At 37.1% G+C, this 15,845-nt stretch overlaps 1 protein-coding gene across 1 annotated transcript in view; it reads right to left on the reverse strand.

Moving 5' to 3' along the window:
- LOC115426238 (transmembrane protein 8B-like) overlaps positions 1 to 5,813 on the reverse strand; it is a 93,539-nt gene extending 87,726 nt beyond the window's left edge. Inside the window, exon 1 of the mRNA XM_030144242.1 lies at positions 5,435 to 5,813. Within this exon, the coding sequence (XP_030000102.1) occupies positions 5,435 to 5,767 (333 nt within the window). The 5' untranslated portion in view covers positions 5,768 to 5,813. The remainder of the gene's footprint in view (positions 1 to 5,434) is intronic.
- Between the last annotated feature and the right edge of the window lie 10,032 nt (positions 5,814 to 15,845).

Consider the following 15,845-nt stretch of genomic DNA (forward strand, 5'->3'; position numbering starts at 1 on the left):
CACCATTGGGACATGAAAAGCTACCTAGGTGTCAGTGCATTAGATCTGGAAAACATGGCTGTAAATGGTCTTACATAGCACTATAAATAAAGATACTGTGTTAAATTTGACGATCCTAGTGGTTTTTCATGAATCTCAGTCTCATTCCAGGTTTCACGTGTAACCCATTGTGTCCACTCACATTACATGCAGAACCTGCCCATTTAAACACATATAAATCACGAGTTATTTTGCAACAGTGGTCATATTTGTGAAACACTCTGCCTTGCATAATTACTTCTATTCCCAAAAATGTACCTGTGAGAGAATGAAAAGATATTCAAAAAAATAGCAGCGTGTAATTTTCGTGTCCTTTTTACTGTGTTACATGCAGATTTTCATATGCGCACGTCAAATAAAAATGTGTTATATCTGAAAAATAGTTTGTTTTATCTCAGTAAATATTCATTTTTTAACAGAGACCCAAAGTGCTTCCAGACTTGTTTCATAGAAGCAGATTTGCATTTTGCAAGTAGCATAGTTGTGATTTATGACAGGAAACTTTTTTTCTGTATTTGTGCCCATCTCTGTGGTAATGCATAAGATAAAGTAGAGGAGGACAGGCAGGACATCCAAACATCCAGCTGAACAAACATATTGTCACTGTGGACGTTGGTTATTATCTCCTGACAGGACTGTGAGATGAAGTGCACACAGTCATTTTTCTGTGAGACGACAGTTACCCCAGGAATCAGTCAATAAACCCTCCAATTAATTATTCAGCCAATTATTCACATTTCCTATAACATCAACAATCTGTATTTTTCTCTGACATTTTGGGAAATATGCCTGTTTACTTTCTTACCGGGGGTTAGATGAGAATATCGATTATCAATTTAATCTCAGAGCGTTTAGCGCAGGGATAAAAGATGTGTTTAGCCTAGCTTAGCGCACAAGATGCAGAGAGAAACAGCATGGGTGCATGAAAACTCAGATCAATCCCTTTATCTAGAAAAAGGCAGAATTCCAAAAGCGCAAAGATATTCTTGAAACTGACAAATCAAAGAGTGCTATCAGGTTTCTAAACTCTCTTCATTTTTATCAACACTGGCAGCTTTACTGTGTATTAGGAGTAAAATGTGTATTAAAGTCCATCTGGCAGCCTGTAGCAGTGCTGTTTCTGCTCCCTGTAGACATCCACAGACACTGCAGGTGCATTCCTAATGCTATTAGTGTCTGAAGGACAGCTTAACAAAGACTTCTCACATCCTGCTTGGCTGATTTTTGCATTTTGTTCACTCTCAATTAGAGACGTATGCCACGAGTCCAAACACTGTCTCCCTGTTCCATTGTGAACTTTTTCAGTCTGTGGCCATATGAGCATCCATATTTAGCAGGATTAGCCAGGCACACATGTGCCCTTCACCGACTGTTACATATTTATTTCCCTGATTGCAATCAGAAAACTTGCAATAGGAAAAAAAAACATTTCTGTAAGAATTAATGTAATGTAAAAAGTTAATGTAAAAAGTTTCTATTCTGAACCCTTTACTTATTTGATCATGTCTGATATATCTGATGCACAATTGCAATTGAAAAATCTTTCACTATAGTGAGTTCTAAATAACTGTAATTAGGCCTTTGTGAGTTCTTACAAGATGATTATTAGTACTATTATGTGTCAGTCGGACTGATAAGTATTAATCATGGCACCACAAACATTTCATTAAACATTTAAAGCACATTTAAAAGTTTTTTACATTCATAGACTGCTGTTTATTATGTTGTGTAAATTTTATTAATCTTTCTTTGTCACATCATTAACAATAATACATATTTTGTATTTACTAGCTGTTAAATTAAATGTTACAGCTACCAGTTTATAATGTTTTTAACAAATACTTTAATTAACAGATGAGGGTAATAGGCAACTTGTTAGCAGGACTTACCACATAACCTAAGAAGTTTTATTTATTCAACTCTAAAAGAAACTCTTTAGTATCATCAACATGTCTGGAGGACACTACCATCATACTTTTTAAACAAATAATAATTGGTTCATTGCTATCAGGCATTTTCTCGCAAAGATTTATAACAAAAAAGCCTCCATTGAAAGACTTTTAAAAAATGAGAGAGTTGTTTTCAAACATCTAAGGGATTTTTTTCACCCATCAGTTCCCATCAGTACCCATGAGCTCCCATCAGTACCCATCAGTACCCATGAGCTCCCATCAGTACCCATCAGTACCCATGAGCTCCCATCAGTACCCATCAGTGCCCATCAGCTCCTATCAGTACCCATCAGCTCCCATCAGTACCCATCTGCTCCTATCAGTACCCATCAGCTCCCATCAGTACCCATCAGCGCTCATCAGTACCCATCAGCTCCTATCAGTACACATCAGTACACATCAGCACCCATCAGCTCCCATCAGTACCCATCTGCTCCTATCAGTACCCATCAGCTCCCATCAGTACCCATCAGCACTCATCAGTACCCATCAGCTCCTATCAGTACACATCAGCACCCATCAGCTCCCATCAGTACCCATCAGCACCCATCAGTACCCATCAGCTCCCATCAGTACCAATCAGCTCCCATCAGTACCCATCAACTCCTATCAGTACCCATCATCTCCCATTAGTACCCATCAGCACCCATCAGTACCAATCAGTACCCATCAGCACCCATCAGTACCAATCAGCTCCCATCAGTACCCATCAGTATCCATCAGCTCCCATCAGTACCCATCAGCTCCCATTAGTACCCATCAGCATCCATCAGTACCAATCAGTACCCATCAGCACCCATCAGTGCTCATCAGTACCAATCAGCTCCCATCAGTACCCATCAGTACCAGTCAGGACCCATCAGTACCCATCACTACCAGTCAGAACCCATCAGTACACCTCAGCTCCCATCAGTACCCATCAGTACCAGTACCCATCAGCTCCTATCAGCACCCATCAGTACTAATCAGTACCCATCAGTACCCATCAGTACCCATCAGCTCCAATCAGTACCCATCAGCACCAGTCAGTACCCATAAGCTCCCATCAGTACCAGTCAGGACCCATCAGTATGCATCAGTAGCAGTTAGTACCCATCAGCTCCCATCAGTACCAGTCAGGACCCATCAGTACGCATCAGCACCCATCAGTACTCATCAGTACCAGTCAGTACCCATAAGCTCCCATCACTACCAGTCAGGACCCATCAGTACACATCAGCTCCCATCAGTACCAGTCAGTACCCATCAGCTCCCATCAGTACCCATCAGTGCCAGTCAGGACCCATCAGTATCCATCAGCTCCCACCAGTACCCATCAGTACCAGTCAGGACCCACCAGTATGCATCAGTAGCAGTCAGTACCCGTCAGCTCCCACCAGTACCAGTCAGGACCCATCAGTACGCATCAGCTCCCATCAGTACCCATCAGTACCAGCCAGTACCCATCAGCTCCCATCAGCTCCCATCAGCTCCCATCAGTGCCAGTCAGGACCCACCAGTACCCATCAGTACCCATTTTCAGCTTGTGTCCAGTGTTTCCTATTGCTGGGTTACAAACACAGTCTTCTGCTTCTGGATCATTCATTACTCCTCTGATTACTGACTAACTGTACGTTATCATTTTCCAAACAGCTGTTACTGTTGTTGGATCACAGAATGACCCCAGAAGAACCCTGTTCCACTGTTCCACTGTTCCACTGGTATTTAACTGGTTAACAATTGTTCAGCTGTATTATTTATTACTGTTTTCTGTAGTCGACACCTCCCTACTCCCTTACTTTTAATCTTTCTATCTTTTGTTGTTGAAGCAGTGTTTTCAGTTTCTTCTGGATGTTCTTTTTGCTTAGAAAGCACATTGCCTTTTTGTATGAAATGTGCTGTATATATAAACTTGCTTTGCTTTGCATTTTGCTGAAGCCATGTCCATACATTTCTCAAAGTACATCAGAAGTGATATTCACCTTAACCATTCAATCACAGCTTCCTCACATGATACTTCTTGTGTGTGTATAAGCGATCACGGCTCAGGAAGTAGAGTGGGTCGTCTAATAACCGAAGGGCTGGCGGTTTGCTCTGTCCTAGTCATGTGCCGCTGTGTCCTTGGGCAAGACACTTCACTGATCCTGCCTCCAGTGTCACTCACACTGGTGTATGAATGTGTATGAATGTTCGATGGTGGTCAGAGTTTGGCGTGAATGGGCAGCCATGCTTCCGTCGGCTGGCCCCAGAGCTACAAACATGGTTTCCCACCACCAGAGAGTGAACGAATAATGGATCAATAATGTAAAGGGCTTTGGGTGCCTTGAAAAGTGCTATAGATATCTAATCCATCATTATTATTAATATATATTAGTGCTGGGCAGCGATTAAAATCTTTAATCGTAATTAATCGCGTGGATTTCTGCAATCAATCACGATTAATCACACAGTTATATGGGGGGGTTTGCCGGCATCAATGGCAGGTATCGCCTTTAAGTGATATTTTAGACTGGAAGTACTGCTGTGATAAAAAATAATTCCACATTGTAGTGCTTACAAACAACTTTGGCCTTCTCAACCCCACCATGTGAAGACATTTAAAATGAAAATGTCCATGTAAAAGACCAGTACTTTTTTCCATGTTTATGTCCCCACCAGTTTATTTCTGGTTGAGTGATTGACAGGAGTCTTAAACCCACTAATAAGTACTAATACTATAATAATAAGCCCAATAATATGTGATGTTCAGTTGTTAAAAGCTAGCAAAGGGGACCCTCTAGTGTCGGAATAAGTTGCACTAACGTATGTTTTGTACTTGCGCTGTTCCCATAGCCAGTTCGGACATAAGAAGGAACTAACAGACACGTTTCTTTCACTCTGTTTGTATGGCCTGAAAAACATTTGCCTGTGAGTATTTTACGTTCAGTTGTTGTAAGAATGAATAGTATAAAATATCTCTGATGTGAACCTTTGTTGCTGGATAAAAAGACGTTGTAAATCTTAAGTAAATCTGTAAATGCTAATCGTTAGCGTGTCTATGGATTTTCCCATTCAAGTTAGTATCGAGCTAGCAATCTTTTTCCCATTCATTTAAATGTATAATGCCATGTAAATGTACTAAGGCAATGAACATACCTGAGACATATTTTTTATGTATGTTGCAGTTTTACAGTGAGTCTCAAGTAAAAGATTTGGAGAGAAGTTTTCGGTGTCCGGCTTTTCTTGGGAAACCTGTTGTCTATCTGCCGAGCTAATCACCACACGCACACAAGCAGAGGCAGAAGAATATAAGTTATGATAAAATGGCATTAATGTGAGATAAAAAAATTGTTGGGGTTATTTAATGAATGTGTTAACGCGGTAATAACGCGTTAATTTGCCCAGCCCTAATATATATTTATATCAAATAATCTGAAGCAAATTTAGTGGCCTACATTTGTGCGATAGTCAGTAAACACACTCACCATGTTGAGCTTGAGCTCCATGTTGAGGACTCCTCCGCTGTCTAAAACTGGCATGAGGTTGATGGCGAACACGGCGGCCCTGTCAGGTGGAATGGATATATTTGGACCGAAGAAGACGTAGAAGTGTACGGAAAAGGTGTCCAGCTCATTGCGCAGAGTGGGACGGATTGGCCAGCACTTGTTGGTATCGGCGGTGGGTGCGAGGTAAATGATGCTGTTGTCTGTCGTGTGCAGGTGACTGGCGTTCGGAGACAGGCCGGGCAGCGCCGCCACCGACAGCGTCTCAGACAAGGAGAAACCCATGGCTGTTCCAAAGGACTGGGGCATGTTCATGGAGGAGCTAGGCTGCGCTTGGTCCTTTGACAGATTGGGCTTGGAGCAATCTAGGCAGAGGGAAAGGTAGAAAATTCACAAAGGAAATCAATCAGCAGGATTCTTGTAAGTGAATCTGACAATTTGGAGGATTGTACAGGCTTAACACAGAGGCTTTTTTAGAATTCACGTTGCAGTAACAGCCTGGGTAATGCAATAATCCCTATCATAAAATCAAACAAGCGATCCCTGGCAACTCGCAAACAAACAGGCAGCAACCGTGTCCGTTATTTTACTAGGATTATTATGCATGCTAAGCAACCTAGTCTTTTGCAAATGTTTGAAATGATCCCTTTCGGCTGGCTTCCATAATGTAAACAGTAAGGTTCAGAGCTGTACATTGGTTTTTAATGAGACAAAGATTCCCAGCAAATGCAAACAGTATGCTTTCACTCAACACAAAGCAACTCACTGCAAAATGGTCATTGAAAGTACTGTCAAATATCAGCAATAACACCGATTCCTAAGGGAAAAAAAAGATTTCAAAGGCTTCTGCAGCTCAGCCTTGCTTGCATAGCCTACTGTTGTCTCCGAAAGGGTTTGAAGTGTTTTGATGTATGCAGCTGAAGCGCTCCTAAAAATAACAAAAATTCATAATATTGCAGGCTTGAGGCAACTGGAACTTTGGTAGAAAACAGGAAAAATCTGATAAGAAACATGCATAAGGTGCATGTTTATGCATGTGCGCAAGTGCAAGTGTGGGGGTGGGAGTGTTGTTGTGCAGACGCTCTCGTGGTTCAAAGAATGTCCTTTGGCTTTGACACATATCACAGAATGTCAGATCATACATTAAGGGGCCAGGCACCTGCTGTGAAAAATACTTTATTAACCCTTTCATGCACAGTGGTCACTACAGTGGACAGTTCTTCTCCAGCTGTTCTCTTGTATATTCATGGGTTTGGTTGTTTTAGTTCCATATGAGCCAACACAGTGGACACTTCTGCACCATCCCATACACTGACATTCAGACCAGTACTGTAACGCTGCTGTTTTTGATAAACCTGATCTGCACTAACATGATTTAGTGTAAATCAATTGCTAATTGTTATTAGACTGTCATTAACAGTTTTCTGAAACAACAAGCTTTTTATTCTTTTTTTTTTTTTTTCTTTGCATATCCTCCTGAGACCCAGCAATGCATTTTGTCCTCTATAGGGGACAAAAGTTTGACAGTTTAACTTAAATGCTGTCCATCACAAAGGACATTCCATTAAAAAAATATTTATATACAGGGTGGGGAAGCAAAATTTACAATGAACATTTAGTTGTTTTTTCTCAGCAGGTACTACGTCAATTGTTTTGAAACCAAACATATGCTGATGTCATAATCATACCTAACACTATTATCCATACCTTTTCAGAAACTTTTGCCCATATGAGTAATCAGGAAAGCAAACGTCAAAGAGTGTGTGATTTGCTGAATGCACTCGTCACACCAAAGGAGATTTCAAAAGTAGTTGGAGTGTCCATAAAGACTGTTTATAATGTAAAGAAGAGAATGACTATGAGCAAAACTATTACGAGAAAGTCTGGAAGATACTATTAAAGAAGAATGGGAGAAGTTGTCACCCGAATATTTGAGGAACACTTGCGCAAGTTTCAGGAAGCATGTGAAGGCAGTTATTGAGAAAGAAGGAGGACACATAGAATAAAAACATTTTCTATTATGTACATTTAGATTACAGGATTCCTGTTAGGTACAATGGTGTATTCAGCGCAGATGTAGCAGAATACATCAGGCTTATTTTTGCAAGATCTTCTAGTCGAAGCCATTTCATTCACCTGTAATATTAAAAAAAAACATTAATCATAAATTGGCAAAAGTAAAAGCTTCAGAACTCGTTTATTGCAAGAAATATGAAAGAATTTTGTATCATATGATGTGAAAATGCCCATAAATGCAAGCAAAAATGTTAAAAAGCCAATATGTAGCATAGTTCAGAAAGTTGACCTGATTGAGCAAAATTAATGTGATTTTTGGATTCAGCACACCAAAATTATCCTAAATCAGCTCAAAAAACTTAAACAATAAATTTGTTGTTGACCAGTGTTATTATTAACCCTTTCATACATAGTGGTGACTCCAGTGGACAGTTCTTCTCCAGCTGTTCTCTTGTATATTCATGGGTTTTGTTGTTTTAGTTCCATATCAGCCAACACAGTGGACCCTTATATACCCTTATCCCATACACTGCAATTCATACTGTTACTGTAATTTTGCTGTTCTTGATAAACCTGATCTGCACTAATATGCTTTAAATTAATTGCTAATTGTTATGAGACTGTAATTAACAGTTTTCTTAATCAAAAAGGTGTTTTTTTTTGCATATTATCTCCATGAAGTTAGTAATATCTAGTATTAGACTATGTTAAAATGTGAGAAAACATCAGATTAGCAGCATGAAAAATGTTTTTGTTTCATAGTTTTTCTTCTTCCAACTCCTTTTCAAGTGTAGATGAATGATCTTGGAATTTTGAATTTGCATGTATTCTGTAAATGCTCAAAATAAACAAAAATTATTACTATTATTATTATTATTATTATTATTATTATTTTGTCTTGTGACTTTTATTTTGTAAATGGTTTTTCCCTCTGTGTCCGACAACTTCCCCTTCCTGTTAATCTGATCGTCTTCCCACGTTCTGATCATTTGCACCTGTTCCCCATTACCTTGCGTATGCATATATTGTCCATGTCTCCCTTTGTTCCGACAGTTAACGATGGACGAAGTGAAGCTTTCTGAAGCAAAGAACGTTTTTAATCACAACTGTCCTGAAAAAAGTTCACTACTCGAAGCTTGTTCCGATCATGTGACCCATGACGTCCAACACTTCATTTGACATGTACACCACATGACTGGTTTGAATGCTGATTCAATGGTAGCGGTTCATGATTCACTGCTGATAAATCTGAATGGGTGATTTGACAAGAACATGAACAAAACAAATCAATCAATCAGTGCATAATTTATCCACATCACTAAAACCAAGGAAGTATAAGTATAGTAGCAGCAGGGGTTCACAAAGTTCACAAATTTTGTAAGAAATGCCTTAATGATGTCAATATTGTTATGGAAAATGATTAGTAAAATTGTAAAAAAAAAAAAAAAAAAGTGTAAAATAACTCAAAGCATGTTCTATATTTTAGATTCAAAATACCCACATTTTGCTTTTATTACTGCTTTGCACATTCTTGGTATTCTCTCGATGTCCTATCTTCACATTAAATATTTTAGTAAATTGATAGGACCAATTAGGGCTGTGCAATTAATCGAAATTCAATTACAATTTCAATTATTACACGCAACGATTACAAAAATTATGTAATCGAGAAAAAACAATTATTAATTTTGAGTCGTTTTAATTCACGCGCACGCAAGCTACCATGAGCTGCTCTGCCCCGCCCCCCTCTAAGCTACTGCTGCCAGCTAGCCGGCAGGTCCACCCCAAGAGGAAAGTTGTACCTAGCGGTCTGGAAAAATAGCAGGAGAATCACAGCAGAAGTGCTTGGTAAACAAAAAAGGCAAGTCCAATTCAATTGTATGGAATCACTTTGGGTTTGATGAAGAAGACGAAGAGCAAAAACACATCACGAGCAAAAAGTGTTTCGTAGTTGTGTCCGCACCGACCGCTAACACAACAAACCTTTTGAACCATCTAAAGTTTAACCACCGCCACCTTTATCATATTCTTTATCTTATGAAAAACTAAAACGCATAAAAACAACTTCGTCCGCAATGCAATCTTCAGTCTCCGAATCTCTTTACGCTGCAACTCCCGTATTAACCTAACCCTAACCCGTATAACCCTAACGTACGTATTCTACAGGGTGTCCCATAAGTCTCCATACATCGGAAAAATAAACGTTTCTTGACATAAACCATTTTTATTTATATAATATGCTCTATATGACTGCCATTTTGTCGAGAACACATTTCAATGCGTGTCCCCCACTGCTGAAGAACTATAAAGAAGAAATATAAAGAAATACATGTTAGAACCATATGTATTATGTCTCCTATGTATGGAGACTTATGGGACACCCTGTAGATGGCTGATGCATACAGAAGGCTTTAACTGAAACCTCACAGCACGCCACTGAATTACTATGTTTCATACTACATTGAACATACTTGAATTTATAATTTGCACTTTATGTGAGTTTTTTTTTTTTTTTTTTTATTGCTACAGTTCTATGGCAAGTCTATAGTAGTTTAATTCCAGTGCACTGTTTGTTTACAAAAGGAAACATACTTGAATTTACAGTACACTTATTTGATTTCAAAGATTTTTTTGTTTCGTACAAAAGTGAAAATACTTTGTTTTAGTGGTTAAAAGCTTTATTTATGTTTAAAGAGTATATTTTACATTGTTTTGCAAGAAAAACATAAACAACTTTAAGGTTAACAAATAATCGTTTTTAATAATCGTGATTTCAATTATTGCTAAAATAATCATGATTTTTTTTTTTTTCTATAATCAAGCAGCCCTAGGACCAATATTTTGGGAGATTCTTTCTTTCTTTCTTTAGGATCCCCATTAGCTGTATCATAGCTATAGCTATACTTCCTGGGGTCCTTACAATAATCTTTACAACTAGTCAATGCAAATAACATACAATATAATCATACAAAAAACTACTTTTCACATACAACATAACATAAAAGAAAATAAATAGCAGACACAATACAGATATGACAGCTCCTTTAGGTCAGCAGTGGTGTAATATATACATGACATGATTATCGTAAAAAAGACTATTGATTGTATAACAAAACCTTTAAGCCATATTTTTAATCTTTCCTTTTGTAAAGGAATTTTTCCAGACAGAATGAAGATGGCAAAGGTCATTCCACTGTTTACAGCAGGAGACAAAAGAACCTGACTAATTACAAACCAGTATCTTTGCTGTCACAATTTTCTAAAATAATTGAAAAATTATTTGTGAAAAATTAGATTCTTTTATTGAGAAAAATAATTTGTTAAATGACAGTCAATATGGCTTTCGAGGTCGTCGTTCTACAGCTTTAGCATTAATGAACATAATAGAAGAAATCACAAATGCAACAGATAACAAAAAATATACTATAGGAGTATTTATTGATTTAAAGAAATCATTTGATACATTAGATCACAACATTTTAATTTCAAAATTATTTCATATGGTATAAGAGGAGTTGTTTTAGATTGGTTAACCAGTTATTTACACAACAGACAACAGTATGTGCAGTTTGCTGGGAAAGTGTCTAACTGTTTAAAAATTGAATGTGGAGTCCCACAAGTGTCTGTTCTGGGGCCAAAATTATTGATTTTATATATTAACAACATATGTAATATATCAAAGATAATGCAGTTTATTTATTTGCAGATGATACAAACTTTCTTTGTTCAGGAGATGATTTAAAAACGTTAATACGCTAAGCTAGTAAGCTTCGGATGTCATGCGTCACACGATCAGCAAAAAATGAATCAAGCTCCGATACAAGAATCTGTGTATCGTTCGTTCATTCGTTTTTCAATTTAAAACCAAAACTGAAAAAAACAAAAAAAACGACTCGTTTTTTTGTTTTTCATTTTCAAAACCAGAATGAAAAACTGATAACGGTTCATTTTTCAATTTCCTGATTTTGTGCTCAAATGAAACATGGAAAAAACGGATAACGACCGTTTCATCTGATTTTGCTATTTTCAATATAGTTCAGTTGTGTGACCCGGAAGTAGTCGTTACTAGGGAAAAAATAAACAAACGGAATCATGGCCGGACTGGAGGAATATTTTGCTATAATTAAGCAGCTGTTTTGATACGGAAGCATATATCATTCACACAAAAAAATAAATTTGGCTCTTTTTCTGAATGACTGAGATACTGTTGTCTGAAAAAAATTACATTCAGCTCTTTTTTTCTGAATTAACGAGAAAATTATCTTGTAAATTGAGAAAAACCGAGCCGAATTTATTTTTTTGGGTGAATGCATTACGCTTTCGTACGTATCAAACAGCTGCTTAATTATAGCCAAATATTCCTCCATGATTCCATTTGTTTATTTTTTCCCTAGTAACGACTACTTCTGGGTCAGACACCCTAACTATACTGAAAATAGCAAAACAATGAAACGGTCGTTATCCGTTTTTTCCATTTTTAATTTGAGCACAAAATCGGGAAATGTAAAAATGAACCGTATCCATTTTTTCATTCTGGTTTTGAAAATGAATTTGATTTTTGGTTTTAAATTGAAAAACTAATGAAACGAATGACACACGGATTTACAAGCTCCACTGCAAACTGGTTTGTTTTTTTGACACATGCTGCAAAGCTTTGGTGTCACAGCTAACACCACTAGCTCCTTTCCTCTTGACGGAGGATCTTAGTCCCAAGGTGCCGGACACAGCGTTAGAAAAACAGCTTTGTTCCTGTCACTGTCACTGAGCTCAAGAAGAAATAGTGACATTGCACTTTATTAACTTATTTTAGTTATTTATTCTATTTCTTTGCTCTATTTATTACCTCCGCCAGGACGTATTGTGATCACTTTGCTTTGTGTGCGTTTGTTTGTTTGTTTGTTTGTTTGTTTGTTTGTTTGTTTGTTTGTTTGTTTGTTTGTTTGTTTGTTAGCAAGATAACTCAAAAAGTTATGGATGGATTTTCATGAAATTTTCAGGAAATGTTGATACTGGCACAAGGAAGAAATTATCAAATTTTGGTGGTGATCGGGGTGTGGGGGGGCAGATCTCTCTTGGTGGAGGTCTGCACTCTCTAAGTGCTTTTCTTGTTATTATTGTGACTTCAAATTTATAATTTTTTATGTTCTTATCCTGTTTTTGTTTTTTTTTTAATCCCTGATGGTTTTTATCTTCTCTGGGTTTTTATTGTGTTTTATTGCATCTTGTTTTTATTTATTTGATCTTATTTATTTATTTTATTCTTTTACTTATCCATGCTGCTATACTGATGAATGGTGGAACACTGAGCACTTTTTGTCCTGTCTGGAAGCTCGATCAAGTACCTGTCTAAGATGTTCAGTGTATGTCTTGCTGTAATGCCAAAAGCAATCACCTCAACTGCAAAACAAATCTACCCACAGGTACAAATAAAGTAACCCTTGAACCTTGGATTTTTGTTTCTTTAACCAAGCGAATAGTTTTTTCCTCTCCTCGCTGAGAAACTTCACGTTTTTTGACTGCTGTTCTTTTTACCTCCACCAGGAGGTATTGTAATCACTTTGCTTTGTGTGCGTGCGTGTGTGTTTGTTTGTGTGTTTGTTTGTTTGTTTGTTTGTTTGTTTGTTTGTTAGCAAAATAACTCAAAAAGTTATGGACAGATTTTCATGAAATTTTCAGGAAATGTTGATACTGGCACCAGGAAGAAATGATTAAATTTTGGTGGTGATCGGGGGTGGGGTTTGGTCCAATTAGAAGGAGAAGTGGACTCACATCATCAGAATGAACACAAGTGAAGGAATAATGACAAAATGCACAAAAATGATGAAAATACAAAAAATTAAATGAACACAAATGAAGAAAATAATGAACAAAATGCACAAAATGAAGAAAATATTAAAATTAAATGAACACAAATGAAGGAAATGATGAACAAAATGCACAAAAATGATGAAAATATGAGAATTAAATGAACACAAATGAAGGAAATAATGAACAAAATGCACAAAAAATGAAGAAAATATAAGAATTAAATGAACACAAATGAAGGAAATAATGAACAAAATGCACAAAAATGAAGAAAATACAAAAATAACATGAACACAAATTAAGAAATAATTAACAAAATGCACAAAATGAAGAAAAATATAAATATTGAACAAATTAAGGAAAATGAATATAAAACACAATGAAGAAAAATTAAGAAAATAATGAAGGAAGTGAAGAAAAATGAAGAAAATATAACAACAAAATGACCAAACATGAAGAAAATATTGAACAAAATGAACAAAATGAATATAAAACAAAAATGAAGAAAAATGAAGAAAACAATGAACAAAACGAACAAAAATGAAGAAAATATAAAAACAAAACTAGAAGCACTCGGAGAGCGCAGACCTCCGCCCAAGGCTGATCATAGCGCCCCCTGTGGCCCCCCCCCAACGCAAGTTAGTGTTTTTGCCAGGGTTGTTTGTTTGTTGTTTGTCTGTCTGTCTGTTTGTCTGTCCGTAGTGTGCAACATAACTCAAAAAGTTATGGACAGATTTTGATGAAATTTCAGGGTTTGTTGGAAATGGGCCCCCCCACCCCCGATCACCACCAAAATTTAATCATTTCTTCCTTATCCCATTTCCAACAAACCCTGAAAATTTCATCAAAATCTGTCCATAACTTTTTGAGTTATGTTGCACACTAACGGACAGACAAACAGACAGACAGACAAACAAACAAACCCTGGCAAAACATAACCTCCTTGGTGGAGGTAATGAAGTAAAATGAACAAAACAATGAACAAAAGGAACAAACATGAAGAAAATATTTAAAAAATGAAGAAAATAATGACCAAAATTGAAGAAAAATGAAGAAAATATAAAAACAAAATGAAGAAAATAATGACCAAAATGAAGAAAATATAAAACCAAAATGAGAAAATAATGACCAAAATGAAGAAAATATAAAAACAAAAATGAAGAAAAATGAAGAAAATAATGAACAAAATTGGGGGGCAGATCTCTCTTGGCGGAGGTCTGCGCTCTCTGGGTGCTTTACTTGTTTCTGTTTTTTTTTTTTTTTCCTCCATTGGGAGACATTTTGCATTTTTTTTTATATATCTTTAGTTTTTTTGACTTTTTGCCCGATTTTGAGCGAATCATATTTTTTGTATCTTTGAAAATAAACATAACGATTTTTGTTCGTAGTCGTGCATTTGGGTTTCATTCCTTGTTCAGTCGCGACAACAGAGGAGAAGGTGAAAACTCCAAATAGTCCTCGCTCTGAACCTGAGGTGTTCTTTCATTTTAATCCGCAAAAGGTCAAGCAAGATCTGCCTGGCAGGCGGCAGGGGTGGGGGGGGGGGGTACAGAGGAGTGTGAATAATTAGTGGTGGTGTTGCCATGGTGACAAAGTGCACTGTGGAGTGTGGAGTGAAGGGAGGGGATTGGTACACTGGGAGTGGACTTCCCACAGATTTGTGAGCCATCCCTGTGGAGCGAGCATAAAGGAATATCTCAGCTCTCCACAACCCAAAAACAGCATGTAGGCACTTAACCGCACATCAGCCCGCCTCTCTGTAATCCCCAAGAATCGCTTCAGTTTGGGCTCCGGCCTGTTCTTCAACAAGCCTCTTAATGGTCCGCCTGCGTCCACCGCTCTTTTCCAATCAAAACACTCGTCCAAAATTCAATACGCGGCCCTTATGCATGGAACCGGCATAGGCTTCAACACACACTTGGATACAAGGGGAAATGACAACTAAAAGCTTTAAAACACAGCATCTTTGCAAACAAAACATCAATCTGTGTATTTTCACTACCTAACGTTGGATAATTGATATGACACGCTGCATATCTGTGATGAAACAGGCTTTTTTTTTGCCTTTATTTATCAGGTTTACATAAAAAAACACCACACTACAGTCTTAAATTACACATCAAAAACAGCAGGATAAAAAAATAATGAAAAATGCTGGCTGGAAGCAAACAGCTCACAGGCAGAGGCAATAAACAGGATCAGATTTAATTTGAAAATGATGGGGAAAAAAAGAGAAAATACAGCACATTACCTTGAAGAAATGATTAAATAATTTAGGGTAATTGGAAAATTTGATAAAACACTCTTATTAATAGACAACAGTGTGAAAACCACAGAGACACTTGAAGTTATTTTCAAAGTAAAACAAGAAGCAAAAAGACTGTGTTCACGCAGCGAACAGCCAACATCTTAACTGGATAAATTCACACACGTTTTAAATCAAATATCTAAACAGATCTTATGTACTATATTATTTTTATTATTATTATTATTATTATTATTATTATTATTATTATCACAACCCAGTCAACCACGTAGATCTATTTTGAATCTTCTTTTTTTGATTATATAT

This window comes from Sphaeramia orbicularis, chromosome 9 (genome assembly GCF_902148855.1).
Source record: "Sphaeramia orbicularis chromosome 9, fSphaOr1.1, whole genome shotgun sequence".
Classification (NCBI taxonomy): domain Eukaryota; kingdom Metazoa; phylum Chordata; class Actinopteri; order Kurtiformes; family Apogonidae; genus Sphaeramia; species Sphaeramia orbicularis.